Source organism: Micromys minutus (assembly GCF_963924665.1).
Source record: "Micromys minutus genome assembly, chromosome: 2".
NCBI lineage: Eukaryota > Metazoa > Chordata > Mammalia > Rodentia > Muridae > Micromys > Micromys minutus.
In genome coordinates this window covers 57,963,816-57,986,176 of record NC_137971.1, presented here as the reverse complement: position 1 = coordinate 57,986,176, position 22,361 = coordinate 57,963,816, and the positions used below count along the sequence as shown (strand labels likewise).

At 46.2% G+C, this 22,361-nt stretch overlaps 1 protein-coding gene across 2 annotated transcripts in view; it reads left to right on the top strand.

The window, feature by feature from the left end:
• AP2A2 (adaptor related protein complex 2 subunit alpha 2) overlaps positions 1-22,361 on the top strand; it is a 66,780-nt gene that overhangs the window by 37,412 nt on the left and 7,007 nt on the right. Inside the window, exons 6-16 of one of the 2 annotated variants that reach the window (XM_080912747.1) lie at positions 2,027-2,128; positions 6,735-6,843; positions 8,282-8,429; positions 9,554-9,722; positions 11,083-11,220; positions 15,474-15,656; positions 16,111-16,208; positions 16,439-16,670; positions 16,763-16,936; positions 19,369-19,532; positions 21,815-21,897. In XM_080912747.1, the coding sequence (XP_080768873.1) occupies positions 2,027-2,128; positions 6,735-6,843; positions 8,282-8,429; positions 9,554-9,722; positions 11,083-11,220; positions 15,474-15,656; positions 16,111-16,208; positions 16,439-16,670; positions 16,763-16,936; positions 19,369-19,532; positions 21,815-21,897 (1,600 nt within the window). Of the gene's footprint in view, positions 1-2,026; positions 2,129-6,734; positions 6,844-8,278; positions 8,430-9,553; positions 9,723-11,082; positions 11,221-15,473; positions 15,657-16,110; positions 16,209-16,438; positions 16,671-16,762; positions 16,937-19,368; positions 19,533-21,814; positions 21,898-22,361 lie in introns of both variants that reach the window. The other variant, XM_080912746.1, reaches the window with a different exon arrangement.

Genomic DNA, 22,361 nt, shown 5'->3' with positions numbered 1-22,361 from the left:
TGGCTGGGGTCAGGCAAGTATGTTAGATAATTACTCCCACTCCTGGAAAAATCTGCTGTGAAAGTTAAAAGATTGTTAGAAGCACATTTAGGCAACAATACATGGGGCTTGCATTGGACATGTTAGTGTGGAATGATAGACATTCAAGCTGTTCCTGTGTTGTGACTTCTTGTGGAAGCACAGAGAAGGCGGAAGGCCCTGGAGGGGAGCCAGCAATGCTACTTTGTGAGTGGTCCCTGAGCGCAAAGACTCTGAAGTTTAAGTATTACCCGAGGATCAGAGGATTTTGCTAGAGGCCATCAGCTGTATCAGATAATGGTAGTTCACCATTAATAGACTTTGTAAATTATAAATAGTCAGAATTTCCCAGTTTTATAGCTGAAAAAAAAACCCACAGCTTAAAAAGATTAAGATTCTCATAGCCATGCTGTTCCAGACTTAAACCAGGCTTTCAGAGCCTGTAACAGGCAGGTGTTGTGTTAATATACAGGTGAACCAGCTGTGAGAAGCATTGAGCAGTGCTTGTGTTTAGCTCCTCTGGATAGTTTGTCAGTCATGTGGCTATGGCATCAAATCATATCCAGATAGCAAGGCTGAGTCTTTGGTGCCAGGACACTGCCTTTCTTTGGATACTGATTCTATGACCCCAGGTTCTTAGTTGCTTTTGCTTTTTCACATTACACATTACATTATTTTCCTCAAATCTTGGCTTGTGACAGAAACTTAGTTCAAATAGAAAGGTCAGGGCATCACGTTCAGACCCACAGGCTTTCCTTAGTAGCCTAACATGGTTTCCTTTTAGCTGCTCCAAACCCATGTTTTGCCAATATAGAAGGCCTGAGATACTACTCTCCTAGCCTCATGCTTAGGGACTTTAAGGTGTCAGATGTCTGCTTATAAGTGAGTTTGATCCTCTTCTGAGAAAAGTGTATAATTCCAGGGCCAAGGCCAATGACCTGGAGGTGAGATCAGAAATACACAGAAGCTATCAGTAGAGGTACTGGTGTGGAGGAAGGACCCAGCCGTGATGGCTCATAAGAGGGGTTAGGAACAGATGACCTAGAGCTTTGAGGACTGAGCTGCTATCTGGGGAAGAGATTTGGAGAGGGAGTAAAGATCAGAGTTGCCCCATGTCCACCTGGAGCCAGGGCATACTGGAATCCATGTGCTACTGTACCGTAGCCTGCTTCCTGTAAGATCACAGAAGATGAGCACACCATAATGTGGAGGGATGCTGAGTCAGTGGCCAGCAAGTACGTGTTTGCCTGAGTAGCTGTATTCTCGTGGATTTGGCCTGTTCCAAATGTTAGAATTCAGCAGCTCCTGATTCCCAACCTGATGGAACTTACTTTTGGTTTTGAACCAGCATCTTGCCATATAGCTAGGGCTAGCTTTGAAATCACATTTCTGCTTCTTCTAAAATACTGTGATTATAGATGTGCCATACTGCCAGACTAGAGATTCCTTTACTCAGCCAAAGTCTTTCAAGAGCTAGGTACTGGGAACAGCTATTTGTTATCCTGTGATGGTAGCAGACCTAAGGTCTTGTGGAAGCCTGGCAGGCTGCACTGGGGTTTGTGCTGCTCCCATCTGTGTCCAGGGGGACTCTGCAGGGAAGCAGGCTCCAGCCCTGGGGCTAGGTCCCATCCAAGTTAAGACCCAGCAGGATTGTGAAAATTCAAATAAGTTGGAAAGTTCTGTCTTTCACTATAGTGGGAACAGTGATTGAAGGCAACTAGAGTAGATGGGGACAGAGGTACACAGATGACAAACAGAAAATAAGGCTCCTAAAATCCTAGGTGCAGTGTTTCACCTGCAAGTGCCTAGGCCAATCTAGACTAGATTCCAGTTTCCATAGAGAAGCTAGACCCAGAAAGAGCCAGTATATTCTGCCTTGGTTTTGTAAACCTCATGGGTTAGTCAGAGAGGCCCAGGGGCCAGGTGGCTATGCACCATAGGGTGTACTTTATATGTGTTGTCATCTGTGGTGTCTGTGAACCTCTTGCTTAGAGTCTTTATCTTTCAGGGTGTAGTGACTGCTGCAACTAGCCTCATCACCACACTGGCCCAGAAGAATCCTGAGGAGTTCAAGACCTCTGTCTCACTAGCTGTCTCTCGACTGAGCAGGGTAAGTCCATGGTGGGAGCAGACAGCAAGGTGGATTTGATTTTCATTACCTGACTGGATTATTACTTCATATCTAAAGTGTAGGCTATTTGGTCCACACTGTGAATTCCAGAATAAAAATTGCCCCTGTCTGGGGCTGGTGAGATGGCCCAGTGGTTAAGTGCACTGGCTGTTCTTCCAGATGTCCTGTGTTCAATTCCCAGCAACCACATGGTGGCTCACAACCATCTGTAATAGGATCTGATGCCCTCTTTTGGCATGCACCATATACACTCATTAATTTATTAACTGAATAAAATTAAACATTTCCTTGACATGTTTCTTTCTCTGTTAGTTGAGAAGCACTCTGCCCTATCCAGTGTGCTCATTGAGGGGCAGTTACTACTGCCAAGTGTTCTCTTGTCCCCTCTCCTAAAGGAGAGATTCAGCTGACAGGTTTACTTCCTACTTCCCTTCACTGCAGCTATGACTGGCCCTGGCTTTGTGTCTTGGATTTTGTTAGCTCTGGCAAACTTATTTTGTATGTGTCTTTTTGGCAGCCTTGTGTGTGAACCCTTCACTTTTGTTTGGCGTAGCTGTTGCTGCCTTTTGGCTCTCCGACAGAATGCAGTGTAGTCATCCCTGTTCTCTCAAGCCTTTTGTTCCTTTCTGCTTGCAGACAATCATCAGTGACTGACTCTGAGCAGCCTAGGGTGTCTCATGGTCTACGTGTGTGTGAAATGTTGGTAGCAGTGGGCTGACATGGCTTAGGCTGTAGGGTCTTCAGTACCTTCTACAATAGTTGCTGTTACACCCACAGCAGTGTTGCCCTGCTCTGGTCTTGCCTGAAGGTGTTTGAGTTGGCCTCTTGGATTTATATGTTGTTGTGATGTGGCCTGGTAATCCATTGATTGGCACTGTTGGCTGCATTGTATTGGAACATACAGTTTGCCATCACTTACCCTTTGCTGTTCTTTAAAGGTAGTGGGTATATATGGCATTTCCTGATCTGTGTGTTGTTGGTGTGACATATATTTGGCTTTCTTGCTGCTTTGGGACAGACTTTCAGTGTGTAGCTCAGACTGACCTTCAACTGATAGTCCTTCTTCGATAGTATATCCATTACCAGTGCTGGCCATTCACTATTTTGCAGAATCTTCTGGTCAGAGACTTGAAGTCGCTGAGCCTCCTTTGTTAGCACGCTAAATCCTGCTTGTGAAGCCAGCTGCTCTGAGGTCACATCTGAGTGGCACAACTGGCGCTGTTCAGATATGAGGGACCAATACTGGACTACACTGGAGAACCTGCTCCTGTTCTCCCCGCACTGTTCTCTGGAGCTTTGCCAGTCTTGTGGTCTCATATAAGTCAGATGTGTCTCTGCTCTCTGTGCCCAAAGTCCTTTGCAAATCAGGTGTCTCTGGAGGCTTTTGTAGCTTTGTAAAATTTAAGATTTTTAAGGTATAGTACCAATTTTAAGGGTTGTCTTCTTTATTTATACCTGCAGTTCTGTTTTATATTTAAGATGCTATTCTCAGTGATTGTTTAATTTTTTTTTTTTTTTTTTTTTTTTTTTACTTTTCTTGAGGTGCAGGGGATTGAATCTTTTGTTTGTGTGAGGTAGGTACGTACTCCACTGCTGAGCTATGTAACTAGTCCACAAATTTGGACTTTAACTATTATATTGTTATCTTATGCAACTAAATGAAAAACAAACTATTTTTGGCCAGGTTTGGTGGCACCTGCTTTAATCTCAGAATTTGGGAGGCAGAGGCAGGTGGAGCTCTGAGTTCAAGGCCAGCCAAGGCTAGAAATAAACATTTTAGTGTTGTGGATTACACATAATTTAAAATCTATTAGCCTTTTTAAAATGTATAGTTCATTGGTGTTAAGTAGATCCATAAGCTGTGTCTGCTACAACTTTGTTTTTTAGTATGTATTTATTCATGCATACATGTGAGCATGTATGTCATGGCATGCATATGGAAGTCTATGGTCACCTTGTGGGTAACCATGGATTAAACTCAGGTCATTAGGCTTAAAAGGACACATTTACCCTCTGAACCTTTTCAGTGGCTGTCTCTTTTCACTTTGTCAACCTGAAACTGTCCTCATCAAACACTGATGATGTCTCACCTGTTCCTCACCAACCCCTGACACCTTCTACATGTGTCTCTGTCTCTTACAGCACTGATTGCCTTATACAAGCAGAGCCACATAGTATTATTTCATTTAGCATAATGCCTTTAGGGTCCACTTGGGTTGTTAGACTTCTCAGTATTTCTTTTCTTCCTAGGGATAAATAATTCCTAGGGCTGAGTAATCTTTATTTATTAAGACTTATTATTACTTGTATATTTGTTTATATGTGTCTTTACATTTGTATGCACACATGCTCATAGAGGACAAAGAGAGAGATGGATCCCTAGCAGCTGTAATTACGGACAGTTATGAGCCACCTAACATGAGTGTTGGGAACTGAACTCAGGTCCTCTGGAATAGCAGTCTGTCTTCTTAATCACTAAACCATCTCTTCAGCTCTGAGGGATAAATAATCTTGTCTCATGTGTCTTTGCTAACTCCTCAGCCTTGGGCTACTTCTAATATTTTGGTTGCTGTGGATGGTGCTGTTGTAAATGTGGCTACGTAAATGCCTCCTTCTTTGTCTTTTGGGAGTAGAATTGCTGGGCTAGATGCTAATGTTAGTTTTGTAAAGGAACTGACACACTGTTTGCACAACACCTGCACTATTTTACATTTCCATCAACAATACACAAAGGATCTAATTTTTTCACATCTTCACCAATGTCTCACTGGGTATATTTATGCACGTCATGACTCATGGAGGCCAGACAACAACTTTAGGAGTTGCTTCTCTTTCATTTTTTAGAAAGGACTTGTTTCTATTTTACTTATGTGCCTGTCTGCACATGGGTATGTACATGTCAGCACTGAGGCATCAGGTTCCCTGGAGTCACAGGTACTTGTGAGCTGGTATGGATCCTGGGAGCCAAGCTTGGAGCCTCTAGAAGATCAGCACTGCTCTTGAACAGAGCTCTCTGGCTCCTCCCATCTCTAAATGAGCTCCAGAGGTTGATCTCAGGTTGTTAGGCTTGTGAGGCATGTTTGCCACCCATTCAGCCTCCCTTTTTTGAGACAAGGTTTTGCTCTATAGCCTAGGTTGGACTTGATATCCTGTCCTCCTTCCTATAATATTGGGATTATAGGTGTGCATCACCATGCTGATGTGCAGGCATGCTTGATTTTGTTGGTGGTTTTCATCAAAGGTATAGAGTGTGTCCTGCAATCTTGATCTGCATTTTCCTAGTGATGAAGTTGGGATCTTTCTATTGTTCATCAGCCATGTGCTCATCTCATCTGTACAAGTGGCAAGGCCCACTTTTTTGTTGCCTTCCTCTACCCTGTTCCCAGAGGCAGTGTTGGGATTGAACCCCGGGCCTGTGTCTATGCCTCTAGTTCTCACTCTATCTGAGGTGTGTGCTATTGACTCACTAAAACCTGCAAAGTGTTCACTTTTTATTTTCTTAGATTTCTCTATTGTACTCTTCTACTTTCTTTTTATGCCTTTTTGTCTTTCTTTGTAAACATTTAGTTTTTCTTGCCTTTCCATTGTAAATACATGCATTTAAAGCTGCAGGTTTCTCTGAGCATGGTGTAGCGGGAAAGCACACATAGGAAAGACACATCATATTGCATTCCCAGAGATGGCATGGGGCTTGTTTTTACCTGGCTTGGCTGCTTGCTGTCCACTTCTTTCCCTGTCTGGTTCTTTTCCAACTCTGCTACATGTGGCAGGGCTGTCCACAACCTGAGTCCAGGCTAGTCTCATCAGGACAAGCTTTCTAGAATGTGCTCACTATGGCTGAAGGTATACACAGATACACTTTTAGGGAGGGAGCAATCCTGAGTTCCTACAATAAGAAGTAACAAGCTGTAGGGCACGGTGATTCAGGCCTTCAGTCCTAGCACTTGGGAGATAGAGGTAGATGAATCTATGCATTTGAAGCTAAGACAGGTCTACAAAGTGAGTTCTAGGACAACTGGGGCTGTAGCACAGAGAAACCCTGTCTTAAAACAAAACAAAGTGGGGTGGAGAAGATGCAGGCTGTGTGCTGATGAGACAGCTTGGCAGCTGTGGTCATAGCTAGGCTGTGGCCATATTGGATTAGGAGGTAAGACTGTAGGTAGAGCAAGTGTTGCCTGGCTCTGCATACCCGGCATGGCTCAGCCTAGGGGCTTTGGAGTGTGAGTAAGAATGTTTGTTTTCCAACCCATGAGGAAAAGACTGATTCCTTTTTCAGGTGTCAGTGTCTAGTACTAAGGGATGGTTGCTGTGTGTCTGTTGCTTGGAAGCAGCCTTGGTCATTGTTCCTCAGGGCAGCATAGCCCTTGTGCTGGCAACATTTGGATATGTCCCTGAAGGGCATGCATAGTCCCTTTCAGTGTGAGCTGATGTAGCCATGGCAGCTTCTCTTTGAGGGGAGACAGGAAACAGTATTGGGTAAACCAAACACTAAAAACTATTGTTCTGAGACGTATGGCCCAGTGAGCCAGTGTGATTTTTCTGTGGGTTCCTGTCTTCTGAGGACAGCCTCTTACCTGTTTTACAGATTGTGACGTCTGCATCAACAGATCTTCAGGACTATACTTACTACTTTGTCCCAGCTCCTTGGCTATCAGTCAAACTTCTGAGACTGCTGCAATGCTACCCACCCCCAGGTAATGTTCCCCACAGTCCTTCTAGGTGTTCTTGCAGCACCTCCCACAAGTGACATTCCCATACCTAACCCACTTCCTCTGTGCTCCTTCCCTGCAGCTCCTGCTCCATGGTCACAAATTCAGTTCATCTTAAGTTTTTTATAAGGGAGAATTTATTTCGGCAATTGGTTAAAGTCTTTGTACATTATGTTTAAAAGTTTATTAGGAGGCGTTTCAGAGAGAGTTCAAGTTGGTGAAGGACCTGAGTTCAATCTAAAGCACCAACCTGAAAACCCAGGCATAGTGGTGCATTCTCCAGTACAGAGAGGCAGACACAGAGGGTCTAATCATAAGCTACTACAAGTCTCCTATCTGAGTCAAAGACGCTATCTCAAAAATGTGGGTGTGGGTGGCTCCTGAGGAATGGCACCGAGGTTGACCTCCGCCCTTAGATATGCACACATGTCCACATGCAGCTACTTGAGTATCACACACAGAGTCCATTGGGAGCCTTGGTTCTGCTCTGTTCTCCTCTTTTTTAAAAATGTATTTGTTTATTTATTCACAATAGTTTCTTGTTGTGCAGCCTAGACTGTCCTGGAATTCACTATAATTCTCCTGTCTCAACCTTCCAAGTGCTGGGATAGCAGGCTCCCACCACTGTAACTGGTTTTTGTTTTAATAGCTTTTACCTTTACTGTGCATGCCTGCGTGCATGTGTGCATTGTGGGGGCTACGCCACAGCATGCATGTAGAGGTCAGAGAGCATCTTATGGTTCTTTCCTTCCACATATAGTTTCTGAGGATTGAACTCAGGTCATTACACTTGATGGCAAATGACTTACTTTATTCCCTGAGCTGTCTCCCTGGTCCTTTTTTTTTTTTTTTTTTTTTTTTTAAATGAGACAAGGTCTTTTGTAACTCAGTCTGGCCTTGAACTTACTATACAGTAACTCCTAATCTTCCTGCCTCAGCCTTCTAAGTGCTTTGATACAGGTGTGTACCACCATGGCTAGTTTTAGTGTTTTGCTTATTGTCTTTTCCTTCTGTTTCTTTGAACCAAATTAAAAATTTTCTTTCTTTTTGGTTTTTTCTTGGGGTGATAACAGAGAAAAATGCCTCCTTGTCTCTGAAGCTTCTTAGATGTTTTGCCCATAATTCTTGGATTTTATGACTAACACATTCTAAGTGGAAGAAGTACTTTGTGCCATCTGAATTAGAAAGAGGTGTAGTTACCATAGCTGCTCCATCCCTCCCTACCTCATATTTATGACACTGGAGCAAGGAGCTGTTCCATGACAATTTTACAAATGCTCCTAGTCATACCTGCAGCTGGGAATAATTGTTAAACGCACCCATAGGACAAGCAGTGCATCAGAAGCCTCTTGTCCAGATGTGGGGTTGGGCTGGTGGGATGAGTGCCTAGGAGCCCAGCCAACAGTTGTGTCTTGCCCAGAAGACCCTGCGGTTCGTGGCCGCCTGACTGAGTGCTTGGAGACCATCCTGAACAAAGCCCAGGAGCCCCCCAAGTCCAAGAAGGTCCAGCATTCAAATGCCAAGAACGCTGTGCTGTTTGAGGCCATTAGCCTCATCATCCACCATGACAGGTGAGCCTGTTAGTAGCACATCCCTCTTAGAGACAGCAGGTTGAGGCTGGTACTTGGTGTCTGTTGTTTGTGCAGATGCTGACTGGTGTCCTCTTCTCTAGTCTTGGTCTGTGCTCCTCTCTCTTCTTGAGTTCATGTGCACTCTCTGGACCCAATTCATTGCCACTAGATAGTGTTATAGCTATGGCATTTCCCCTGGAGCTACTTCGTGCTTCAGAATATCCCAAGAGGCTTCTCTGAGAGGAAGGGACACCTGTGTGACTTCTGCTGCTCAGGGAGGCAATACTCCAGTATTCTCCTGGGCAGTGGTAGTGGTGACTCCCAGCTTCTGTACAGGGTCACAGGCAGTAGTTGTCATACACAGCAAAGGCATCTTGCTTCTTCTAGTCTTTTATGCTCAGTCCTAGTTGCGTGCCCTTACGTAGCCTGCAGCACTGCTCTCTGGGTCTCTGTATCAGACAGAACTCTAGCCTGTTTGGAACCAGCTGTTTTTGCTACATCACTTAGATACTTGTTGCTGTGACAAAAGCAGTCTTGCAAACTGGAGCAGGGTTGAAATGAACTGTTAAAAACAAAACTTGTGGGCAAGGGAAAGCTTACTGGAATTTTGATGGTTTAGCCCGTGTTCCACATTTATAGCCCTCACTCACTGTCTGCCTTAGCCTGGTCCAGTTTCCTACACAGCCTTGCTCCAGGGTGGCTGCTGTTCAATTCACTTTCCTTGACACAACAAGAAAGTAAAGCTTTGGCCTACCAGAGCTTTCCACAGTCCACTCTGGAGTAGAGGAGATCCTGTAGGTTCATTAGAAAGTCACCCGTTCTTCACTGCAGCTCCTCCTCACTGCACCCCTCTTTATAGCACCCCTTCTTCTGTTACTTCACACTGCACTCCCCATCCTCCTCACCGAGTGGCCTCACTGCATGTAGTCTTTACCGGGTCTTTTCCTTTCTGGACCTGCCTCACTCCATCTGTCCTTAGGCACCACTTCCTGCAGCACCTCCCACTGTACCTCGTCCTCCCCATGCTTCCCCTCACTGTGTCCGTTCCTACTGTGTCCTCTTTTGTAGCTCACAGCCTTCCCTGACTGTTGTCCCCTCCTTTCCATGTCCCTTGCTCCTTGCAGTGAGCCAAACTTGCTTGTCCGTGCCTGCAACCAGCTGGGCCAGTTTCTGCAGCATCGGGAGACAAACCTGCGCTACCTGGCTCTGGAGAGCATGTGCACGCTGGCCAGCTCTGAGTTCTCTCACGAGGCCGTCAAGACCCACATTGAGACTGTCATCAACGCCTTGAAGGTGTGCTCCTTGTTGGTCATGTGTGGCTACCTTCATGTGGAGCCTAGACGACTAGGAGGTGCCAGGCACCTCAAGATGAGACTCTTCAAGCTGTTTGGATCCTAGAGTATTTGTCTGGCTCCTGTCACTTGCTAGCATTTGGGGTGAAAGCAGCAGTTGGGTGAGGAAGCTGTCTATCTCCCTGCAGTGCAGCCCTGCTAGTCTCAAAGCCTTAGTACCTGGGAACAGAGCTCCAGCCGAGCACCTTTGGTTGAGTGTCTCTAATAGCTGATTTCATGTGACACCTGCTTGGAGTCCACATTGTGTAGTTCAGTAAACAGAATTAGTTTTCTTTGATAGAAAGGTGAAATATTTTGTTTTTATCTACAGGACTGTTTACCTTTTACAAAACAAAATTCCTTGTTAAAGATTTTAGATTTTTTAAGGATTAGAATTCCAGAATTTAAGCACCTAGTTGAGGTTACCTGTTCTCTTACCTCCTTCTGAGTGTGAGAGTGACCCTGGCAGTTTGTTCCTTGACATGGCACACACTGTCTACTGTGCCTGCCTGTTAGCTTACATGTTACATGTTAGTTCATTAGCGAACTAAACATGTAAGACCCTTTATCTTGGTGAGTCATAAGCTGTGGTGAAGCAGGTCTGGCCCTGGTCATTTTTGTGTAAATCAACAGGCATTTTGGTGTCTGTCTTGAACACGAGGCTACATTCTTCCTAGTTGTGGTTGGGTGTCTGCTCCAGTTGTTCCCTTTCATTACAAAGACAACTCTCATCTCAGGCTTCTTTAACCCTTGTTAGGTGCCCTCTGTTCTGTACGGGGGCATCCTGCACTGCTTCGCACTGCAGAGGGCTACAGATAGCTGCACCATGCTTCTCGAGCACTGTGTGTGGTGTCTCTCTCCTGTGCCACTCGGAGAGGGGCTCAAGAACCTGCCTTGGAACCAGCTCCCAGGCAACACGGAAGGTGCTGGACTGTGTCCACACAATGGAGAGGCCTTAGTGACCTGCTCATTAGGCCTGAGTGTGGTCCTCAGAAGAGCTGGTTAGGGAGGAGGGAGAATAAACACAGAGCTAGAACTAGGTCACTGATTGGACAAATTATGACGGGACAGGGCAGTGTGTTGTGTGTGAGTTCCAAGTGGCCTAAGCTGTTGGGTCCCATATATAGATAGTAAGGGGGCCCAGTCAGGGGTATGGGGATAGGGCAGCATCCTGCCTGATGGGGGCAGTGCTATGGGGTACCCCAAGACAGCTCCTATGGAACAAATAGATGTTGGACTCATGGACTCATATATGCAGTGGTTAGCCACTGCCCACCAACCTGTGCTTTGTAGGAGTTGCTCTGACTCTTCCTTTTTCTCAGACGGAACGAGACGTGAGTGTGCGGCAGCGGGCAGTGGACCTGCTCTACGCCATGTGTGATCGAAGCAATGCCCAGCAGATTGTGGCTGAGATGCTGAGCTACCTAGAAACAGCTGACTACTCCATCCGAGAGGAAATTGTGAGTCCTGCAACTTGAGGGGCTGTTCATGCTGCTCCCTACTCTGGATATGAATTCTAGTGCATGGTTGCTGGGTAGTTTTCAGTGCTTGGCAGGCTTTCATGAGTGTCTGTTAGACACTAGATAAAAGATTCCTTGACGTCATCTTCCTTGTCTAGCCTTCTAGTGTAGACATCTGGCAGTGCAGGGTGTGGTCATCTGTGCCAGGCAATGAGCTAATAGTAATTCTTCAAGATATTCTTATATTTTGAACATGTAAAGTTGCTCCTGGTTAGATTTTCTTGGTGTCATCTGGCATATTAGAGGTTAATGTTTAAGCTGTCAGCTCTATGCAGTGTTGGTTTCAAGTGGACTCTGGTCAGTCAGAGGGACATGCACACTTAACCATTGTTGTAGTTCAGCAAATTGCTTACATAAAACTACTGTGTCGTAGAGAAGAAACAAGCAGGTGCATGACCACAGACAAGAGGCACTGTCTTGCCTCACTTGGTACAGCACTGGTCTCTTCAGGGCGTCTCTGGACCTAGAGTGACAGATAGGGGATAAGAGTGGGGCAGTAGCAGGCACTCTCTGTGTCACTCTGGAAGCAGAGTGCAATTGGAGGCTTCTTTAAGAACTAGTAGAAAGAGGGGGCAGTGCGGGCACTGGCTGGATTGCTCAGAGGGCCCCGCAGCAAGGGTCTGCCGAGGAAGGGCTAAGCAGGGTGGGTACACACACTGAGTTGTTTTATGACCATGCCATGCTCCAGGGAAGGCCTGAGAAAATTAAAGGTCTAGAAGGCTTCTTGGAGGTGCTAACTAACTGAGCTATTGACTAGAAATGAAGTACTAGAAGGAGGAGCTACATCGGATTGAAAGCTGTTGCCTCACTCCCAGCAGGCAGTGCTGAGGGCAGGGCCTTTGACTACCCAATGAAATTCTTGAGTTTGTTGTGTTGTTCTAGTCTATATTTGTGTGCACATGTATGGAGCATGTGTGTGGAGTTGTTATTTTTTCTTCTACATGGGTTCCGGGGACTCAACTCAGGTCGTCAGATAAGGCAGCAAACACTGTCCACTGCTGAACCATCTTGCTGTTCTCCTTGAGATGATTCTAAAAGATTACGGTTTTAGAGTTTCTAGCCCAAGATTGGGCCTGTGTGCGAAAGCCACATGTCTTGACATATTGCATGTGACAATAGCAGGGAACAAATGGTGGAGCAGACTGCTCACCCTGTGTCCAGGAGGCAAAGTCAAAATGAGACCACAGTCTCACATTCCCCCTTCAGGGTCTCATTTCCAGTAACAACAGGCCCTCCACTGGTCCCCCCTCCTTCAAAATCTCACCTCCACCTACTGTGCTGCTCTGGAATCCAAGCTTCATTCAAGATTTGGCCAAAGCAGGCAGTGTGGGCACAAGGGCGTTGTGCGTAGGGAAGGGCTGGCCTTGTTTGAGATGTGGTTGGACATGTGCTTGTCTTGGGCCAGGCTCTCAGTCACTCCACTGGGTTGCTCTTGGCGTTCTCAGCAGAGGTAGCAGTGGCACCTGTCAGTGCAGTTATCTTGGTTTGCCCTCTAACTCTTTTTTTTCCTTTTCTATTGAAAACAACTTTTCCCCCCACACAATATAGTTTGTTCATGTTTTCTCCCTTCTCCTATTCCTCCCAGACTTTTCCCACTTCCTTACTTATCCAAGTATGTTTTGATTCTCTTCTTCCACCTTTTTCATCTTTTATTTTTGAGTTTGTAATTACATTTTTTCCTTTCCTTTCCCCCTTCTCAGTCTGCCCACATACCCCTTCCCATCCTTCAAATTAACGGCCTCTTTTTTATTTATTGGTATTAATTTATATACATACATAAATGTATATATATTCTAAATATATATTTATAAATGCATATAAATTCTAAATAAACCTTTTTAAGTCCATATACTGTTGCTTGTGTGTTTTCAGGGCTGCCCCTTTGGCACTGAACAGAGGATTGGTGTGCTCCTCTCGGGGAGGACCTCCTGTCCTACTCCCAGTTTCTCCTGGGGAGGATCGCCTCCCCACTTCAGTTTTTCTCAGTTGCCTATAGTTCTTTGTGTAGGGTTGAGGCCTTGCAAGCTTTTTTTCCTCCTCTTTGTCATGTCTTTAGTGCCGTCCTTGTTCACCTCATGTTGGTGAGACGTGATGGGTGCAGCTTCTGACATCCCTGGGAGACACAGTCTCACAGCAAACTCCTGATCCTCTGGTTCTTACAGTCTTTTCTCTCCTGCAGTGTCCTCTGGGTCAGCAGGGCTGAAGCTTCTATTTAGGCCTCAGCTCGACTTCTCTGTGTTTGAGGAGATACAATGTTGTCTTGAGCAGTAGGGCCTTACTTGTAGAGAGCAACCAATAGATGTTCGGGGGGCTTCCCTTTGGCCAACTGTTCAACAAGATGTAACCCATTTCTGGTACTTGGTGGCACAAGATGTCTACTTGGAGCACTGTCTCCTCTCTTATTTGCCGACTTCGTTTAGATGTCTTTTAAATGTATTTTCAGAAGCATGTTTTTAATATGCTTTTTTAAATGGCCTGTAGTGTTAGTCGTTCCTCCCCATATTCCCTCCTGTACCCTTCCCTGTTTAACCCTATTTCAGTTTCCTCTTATCTCTTAATAACACTGTATTCTATCTCCCTTTCCTTGGGAGATCCTATCCTCCCCCAGTCCTTTTGGTATGACTAGATACCAAACCTCTGTCATTATTTGGATTGTCGGTAGTATACATATCACATACCAAAGGCTTAAAAGCTAACATCCGTGTCTAAGTGACATCATGGGTATCTTTTGGGGTCTGGGTTACTTCACTCAAGATTATTTTTTTCTAACTCCATTCATTTACCTGTGAATTCATAATTTTATTTTTTACCAGCTGAATAATATTCCATTGTGTAATATAAATGTACCTTTTCTTTATTTATTCATCAGTTGATGTATATCTAGGTTGTTTCTATTTCCTGGCTATTATGAATAGAGCAGCAGTGAACAAGAATGAGCAAGTATCTTTAGCCATAGGATGTGGAGCCTGTTGGCTATCACCCAAGTGTGGTGTAGCTGGATCTTTCCTGTTTTTTGAGACACACCTTCTCTATGTAGCCACGACTGTCCTAAAACCTGATGTAAGCCAGGCAGTCCTCAAACTCACAGAGATCTGTCTGTATGCCACCTGAGAGCTGGAATTCAAGGTTTATATCACCATGCCTGTCTTACATAACTGGATCTTGAGGTAGAACTATTTATTTCTAGTTTCTTGAGGTTCTGAGGAATAGCCACATTGATTTCCTTAGTGGTAGTATAGGTTTGTACCTCATCAGTCATGAATAATTACTTCCCTTTCCCTGAAATCTTGCCATCTTGAGCTGTCATTTGTTTTATTGATCTTAGACATTCTGACTGGGGTAGATGAAATATCAAAGTACTTTTAATTTACATTTCCTGGATGGCTGAAGATGTTTCTTCAAGTATTTCTCAACCAATTGTGGTTCATCTTGTGAGAACTTTTTCCCCTATTTTAAATATTTTTTTTGTTTTTTTTATGTTTTTGTTGTTTAGGTATTTTAGATACACGCTATTCCATTCTGTAGGCTTACTTTGCTGGAGTGTGATTGGTGGAGCCCTTACCATATAGAAGTTTGTAAGCTTTTAGTGGCCCTGCTTATTAATTATTGTTTGTAGTGCCCGTGCATTTAATTGAGGGCTTGCCTACAGTTTGAGAGGGTTAGTCAGTGAGAATCATGGAGAGAGTGTGGTGGCAGGCAGGCAGGTCACTGAGAACTCACATGACCTGCAAATTGTGGGCAGACTGGGCCTGGCATGGGCTTTAAACCCCCAAACCCATCAGAAGTGATGCCTTCCTCTAACAAGGTCACACCCACTCCAGGGCTTTCCCAGACAGGTCAGCTGAGACCAAACGTTCAACTGTAAGAGCTTATGGGGATCATACGTAGGCTCATCCATACTGCCGTACTCTGGAAGTGTCATGGAGTCAGGGAGGCAAGGTGATGCAGGGTTGGTGTGGCTGATCTCAGCGTCTTGTTTCAGGTGCGGGTGTTCTGCTCAGTTGTATTGTTCTTGTGTCCCTGAAACTTTCCCTCTCCTGAGTCTGCTTTTCTCCACTCTGGGCTGTGGCCTCTGAAGATCTGAAAGCTTCCTGTCTACTTTAGGTCCTTCTGAAGCCTGGCATAGGCTTGTGTGCCAGCCTATTCCCTGTGTCCTGAGTAGCATCTGCCTGAGGGCCCTGTCTTCCCTACAGGTGCTAAAAGTGGCCATCCTGGCTGAGAAGTATGCAGTGGACTACACTTGGTATGTGGACACCATCCTCAACCTCATCCGCATTGCAGGGGACTATGTAAGCGAAGAGGTGTGGTACCGTGTCATCCAGATTGTCATCAATCGTGATGATGTGCAGGGTTATGCTGCCAAGACAGTGTTTGAGGTATGGTGGGGAAGTGGCGCATTCTCACTGGGGACAGGTGCCTTGAGGGAACAGAGATGGGTCTTGGGTGTGGTTGCTCCTCCCCCTTGCTCCCATCTGCAGTTCTGCCCTTTTTTGCACTAATGCCCCCCCCACCCCCAAGCTGCAGGTTCCTCTCAGCTTAATCTCCAAAGCCATACTAGGGCTAAGGCAGTTGGGCTGTTGCATGGCCTACTAGGTGTCCTATGCATAAGGGAAGTCATGTCTGCTTTATCTCAGGAGTCTCTGGGTATAGCGTGTACCTTGCTGCTGGGCACCTAACAAGCTGTAGGAGATCAGGGTCTGCCTAGGCTTTAGGGGAGTCTCCCACTGACATAATAAACCTTGCAAGGAAGAGCCCAACTGCCTCTGCTGTGGCTTCACTTTGTGTCAGCTGGCTTTTCTGTGGCCTAACTCCTGGTGTTCCCTTTCACAGGCCTTGCAGGCTCCAGCATGTCATGAGAACTTGGTCAAAGTAGGCGGCTACATCCTGGGGGAGTTTGGAAACTTGATAGCTGGGGACCCACGATCCAGGTAAAAGACCCCAGGGAACCAGGGGTATGTACTGCACTGGACTGTCCTACTCCCTACACTGCTTCGACAGCCTGAGGGAGGAGGAGTCCCCTACACTGGGAGCTGGCAGTGTGTCCTCAAGGAGGCTCTGCTTTACATACACCCATGAGAGGTGCAGGCTAAGCACAAGGCAGCACGTGGGACAGATGAGATAGTGTGACTCCCCATCTGTGCTCTCTGCCCCTCTTAAGCCCTCTGATCCAGTTCAACCTGCTCCACTCCAAGTTCCACTTGTGCAGCGTCCCTACTCGGGCACTCCTGCTGTCTACCTACATCAAGTTCGTGAACCTCTTTCCAGAGGTAAAGGCTACCATTCAGGACGTGCTTCGCAGTGACAGCCAACTGAAGAATGCAGATGTGGAGCTGCAGCAGCGGGCTGTGGAGTACCTGCGACTGAGCACCGTTGCCAGCACTGACATCCTGGTGCGAGCTCTCGGCTGGGCTGTTTGGTGCTGGGTCACTGGGCTGGTGCTGAGCGTTAGGATGGCCACACCAACCTCTAATCCCTCCAACAGGCAACTGTCCTGGAAGAAATGCCACCCTTCCCTGAGCGTGAGTCCTCCATCTTGGCCAAGCTGAAGAAGAAGAAGGGCCCAAGCACAGTGACTGACCTGGAGGAGACCAAGCGTGAGCGAAGCATCGATGTGAATGGGGGCCCTGAACCCGTTCCAGCCAGCACCAGTGCTGCGGTGGGTCCCGGCCACTGCATACCTGGAGCCCATCAAGGCCCCATATCCCAGGGTTGGGATTAGCAGGATGCCTGTGAGAAAGCTTGTGTTTAGGTACTGAGGGTCCAATGGAATCCAGCCCTGGGCATGTGGTCAGGTATGCTCCTGAGCTTAGGATCTCCAGGACAGCCTGTTCTATGAGACCAGGTTATGGCTTCTTGGGACAAGGCCAACACCAGTAGCTCTCTTTAGTAACTTATTTTTAGACCTGAGAGTATACACTTTTTCTGTAAGAGGCCTGGTGTGTGTTCTCCATTGATTTAGAATGGCTTGCCCTTTGCCCCTTGGGGGTTTCTTGTAGTGACTGAAATGGAACAAACTTCCCCTTTATGTGGCAAAATGATAATATTTCTGTGGATGGAAGTATACAACATCTGCTATTCATTGGTGGGAAATGCTACTTAGAGAGCATTCTGTCTTTCTCCAACTAAAGTAGGACTAGGAATGTGGTCTTGTTACCACCTTGGCTCCAGGCTGCTGTAGATGTGGTTCATTGGAGGTGGTTGTTAGACTTTTCTGGTGGTTCTTTTCTGGCCAGCTTCTGTGGTCCTGTCCCATCTTGGGGAACTTCCTGAGAAAGGACATCTGTGTTGTTGCCTTTAGTGGCCCTTCTGAAAGAGTTATGTAGCCACATGAGAGGGCCCAGGAACTCACTTTGTCCCTAGCATCCCTTTCCTGCTTTGTGTTGTCCAGAAGTAGCAATTAGGCCTATTGCTGGCCCGAGGCCTGGTAGGCTGTCATTCACACTTATGCCCCTTGTATGACAAAGTCTTTGGGTATGTCGTTCATTTGAGGTAATATTCACACACATTGCCATGCCTGCTCGTGCACTTAGAAGAAATGCAGCATATTATAGCCATTTCACACCTGTTTCCACACTTGCAGCATTCTTTGCTGAGGCTCAGTTCAGGGCCCGGTCCTGTTAGAGGGAGTTTCTGTAGCCGTGTCAGTCCATTGCTACCTGTGTGCAGGGTACCTGCAGCCACTGAGCACTTGCTTTTTAGATGGATTTGTATCCATGCTTTGTAGAATGGATTCTGGGATCTAGTTTCATGATGTTTAAGTTATTCACAGTGACTTGAGGGCAGGGTCTCATGTCAGTGACAGCCCACATCTGCAGAGCAGCTGGGGAGTGCTGTGGACGGAATGCACACAGTGTGTACATGTACCCATGTGCTGTGGCATGGGCACCTTTGGATAAGTCAGGTCTGGGACTGAATGTGGAGTGACAAGCTGTGCCCTTGTCCTGTGTGATGCTGTGACTTTAAGGGCTGTTTGTTTGAGACAGGGTTCTCTTGTAGCCCTGGCCATCCTGGAACTCACCGTATAGACCGGGCGTTGAACTGAGAAATCCCCACTGCCTCTGCCTTCTAAGTGCTGGGATTAAAGGTGTGTGCCGCCACCACCTCCTTCAAGGACTCTTGTGCTTTTGCCTAGACTGAAAAGCAAGGGTTTCATAAGAAGTGTGTGTGCTTATTTATCTGCCTCCTTTCATAACTGCATTGGACTTAATCCCGAGCCAAAAAGGCATCCGAGCAAGTTGCTTGCTTTCCTTGCATCTTTGTTTTTCTTTTTTTTTTTTTTTTTCTTTTTTGGATCGTAACAGGTTTCTTAATTAAATTTGTTCTTTGATGATTTTGTACACATGTATAACACATACTGAGTACTGTCCTTCCACTTCCTACCCCTTTCCGTCCTTGTACCCACCTTCCTTCCTACACACGTCTTTCATTTCTGTCAGCGGTCAGTTGTGGCTGAGGGAAGGGAGGATTGACAGGGCTCTAAGCCTCACTGATAAACTTTTGGCTACCGATAGATGCCAGGAGAAGTGAAGTCATTGTCTTCGTTGTACATCATTGCTGAGCCCACCAGGCTTCAGTAGATGACTCCAAATCCAAGGTTAAACAGATGGCCCATGCTAATCTCTTAAGCCAAGTCTTCCTATTGTAGCCTGATTTACTGTGCAGCCCAGTCTAGCCTAGAACTTGCTATATAGCAGAAGATAACCTACAACTCTCTGTTCTCCTGTTTCTACCATGTGCAAACTTTATTCTTTCTGAATAGTTGAAAGTGATGTGTATGGACTTATTTCTTAAGCCATGCCTTTTTTTTTTTTTTTTTTTAAAGAATTTTGTTTTTTAAATAGCCACGTGTGAGGAAAATACGGGCGTTTTTTTTTTAGTTGTGTAGAATTATGGTAGTAAGAGTGAATGTCTTCACCTGGGCTCAGGGGTGGGCTTGCTTTGTAGGCAGGTAACCAGCTTTCACCTGCTGCACTGCAATGTCTGGATTGCCCCTCCCTGCTCCCAGTACCCCATGTTGGATAGACCTAGGGCTCAGTGGGTCTCAGGCGCCCAAGTGTCCATGCTGATGCTCCCTTTCTTCTCTTCCAGTCCACACCTTCTCCGTCAGCAGACCTGCTGGGTCTGGGGGCCGTTCCCCCTGCTCCCACAGGGCCCCCTCCCTCCTCTGGCGGTGGGCTACTGGTGGATGTGTTCTCAGACTCAGCTTCTGCAGTTGCACCTCTTGCACCCGGCTCTGAAGACAACTTTGCCAGGTAGCCCAGTTTCTGAGTACTGCCTGGGAGCTGGGGTGGAGCTTCGCCTCATTGGTGGTCATTGGTGGTGATGCCCTTAATCCCCAGTCCTAATGAATACTGTTAGAGAGCGGCTTTGTGTTCTTGCAGACAGAGAACATGTGGGTGGCTGTGCTTTGTTTCAGAGTTGATGGCACATTTATTTCTTTTCTTTGGGATGTTTGGTAAATACTCTGAGCTTTCTTCTTTTCTACTTTCTTTCTCCCTCCCCCTACACCCTCCTGCCTGCTTTTAGCTCTGTCAGACTTTTTTTTGTCTGCCTATGGCATCTGCCATCTTCAAGGAAATCCCCCTCAGCTCTGGGTATAGATAGCTAGCTACCTTCTCACCACAGTCTTGGCACTTGCAGGCCCCATAGGTGTCTTTCACTTACACGCTTCTTGTCCAGCTACTTTCTCTGGTTTCCATTTTTAAAGGTTTGGGATCACTTTCCTTCTTCCTTGGCTGACTTTGCCAGCTTCCCTTACTGCTCCTTACCCTGCTTTTGTAGTGGTCCATGGATGGTGTGGGGCTCCTCACTTGGACTATCCAGTGGCAGTGCGGCTTCTGTCTTGGGGTGGGGGGATTAGAATGCAGCTTAGGACAGCCTTTGTTTCCTGCCTGAAGATGATACCAGCATTCTTGTGATCTTAGAGTGTTCATTTCCTTGTATTCATTGCCCATGATCCTTCCTTCCTGTTAGGAAATGTGTTTTAGGAGCAAGCTGCCTCTGTGTGCTGTGCACAGACTTCTGATGGCTTGAGAAATGCTCAGCTTGGTGTTTGACAACTGTGGAAAACCCAGATTCCCAAGCACTTGTAGAGGCAATGTGGGGTCCAGCCAGGTACCCTTTTTGACAGGGTCTGCATCCAGAAATACCTTAGTCTTACTCTGTTGTCATTTCTCCATGACAGCCATAGGATTAGCTGTTCCCTGCTGTCCTGTGAAGACTGGGGGTGGGGAATGTGGGTGCGTGTCATTTGCAGACAGAGTCTCAAATCTCTGTTGGGATAAGCTTCTGGTATATGCTTCCCAGCTCCAGGAGGTCTGCACCTTTACTCTTGCCATACCCTAGCCTTCTGACCTGGACCTTGACACCATCTCTTAAGGTTCTAGGTCAGTTCTTAGGACATGAGCCTGTGCAGAGATTTGCCTGTCTTGGTTTTGATGTGGCCACACAGGGCTATCACTTGATATTTACTTGGTGCATTGTGGGAGAACTTGTTGCTTTGGTCAGTGCAGCAGGCATGAGGGAACCATCCATAAGCCTACCATGGCTTTTGTTCACCTATGAGTTCCCTGGGGTCAAGGTTCAGTTGAAGTGACCTTTTGGAAACAGCTAGCCATACAAAGATGGCAGGGGCTTTGCTATCATGTGGATAGTAGATTGATACCCAGATCCAAGGACATAAGCCCCACAACCTCTGTTTAGGCTCCTTGAGTAGCAACCAATCTGGGCCTGGGTAGAATGCTGGCCAAGGTTGGGGGTGGGGGTCCTGTGCCAGTGTTTGGAGCCTCAGGCCAGGCTGTGGCTCTAGTGCCCAGCCACATCCTATGAAGTAACAGTCATTCACATGTGTGTTGTTATATATTCTCAGAAGTGTTGGGGAAATGGTCTTATACACTGAAGAAACAGTGTTTTATTTGGGAGATCTCACTATATCCAGAGCTGGGCAGACTGTATCCAGAGCTGTTGAGTTGTGCCTTGGAAGAGCTGGAGGTGTTTGGTGTGTTCACAGAAGACATTGTCTCCATTACTCTTGTGGACAGTGTACAGAGTGTGGCCACCAAAGCTTCCTCTGCCCTGAGTTCCTAGATACAGTGTGATTGATGGTTTCACTGAAGGCAGCAGCTCTTACCGCCTAGAATTGACAGCCGTGGCAAAGTTGATTGATTTGATTTGATTGATGTATGATCTAGGGCAGAGGTCATTCTCTTTGGTTCCTGAGTCTACTTAGGTAGCCATGGAGACCTTTAGGTGTGCTACCACTGTCTTAGGCATAGAAGAGGTCCAGCTGAACCTCGTACATACCACCATTCCTAGCCTCCTCCACTCCAGACCTCCCTGGGTGATGGTAGGCACAGGAGACATCATCTGTTTCTGAGAGATGCCTGAGGAGGCTTGCCACAGGCCCCTGGTGTCAGCTCTAGCTCTATGGACCATGATAAGGTGCTAGAAGCTTTTCCACATTGTCTTTCCCTGTGTCCACAGAAGTATTTTAACCCCCGGCCTGAGTGATATGTTAACTCTCCTTTTCTCCTAGGTTTGTTTGTAAAAATAATGGCGTATTGTTTGAAAACCAGCTGCTTCAAATTGGACTTAAGTCAGAATTTCGGCAGAATTTAGGTATGTGTTTTGTTTTACTTAATGAAAATTTCTTTGGAAATTATTGGAAATAGTCAAGCATGGTCACATAATCCAGCATTTGGAGGCAGAGACAGGAGAATTGTGAGTTTGAGAGCACTCTGTGCCAAATAGAACATTCCAGGCAAACCTAGGTTACATAGTAAGACTTCCCCCAACCAAAAAAAAGTTCTTAAAAAGCCAGGGTGGTGCTTACATTTCTAGACCTATCACCTAGGAGACTAAGGTGGAGGATTGCTATAACTTCAAGGCCAGTCTTGGCAATAGTGTAAGATCCTGTCTCAAAAAACAGAACAAAAAGAACTAGGGGAAATCATGTCATGAGAATGTTTGTAACTGATATCTAACATGGGAGATTGACTGGATGGTGACATAGCTGTTACTGAGCCAGGCACCTGGCATGACTAAATGCTGTATTCTAGGTTATGTGTATTTTACCCCGGTTC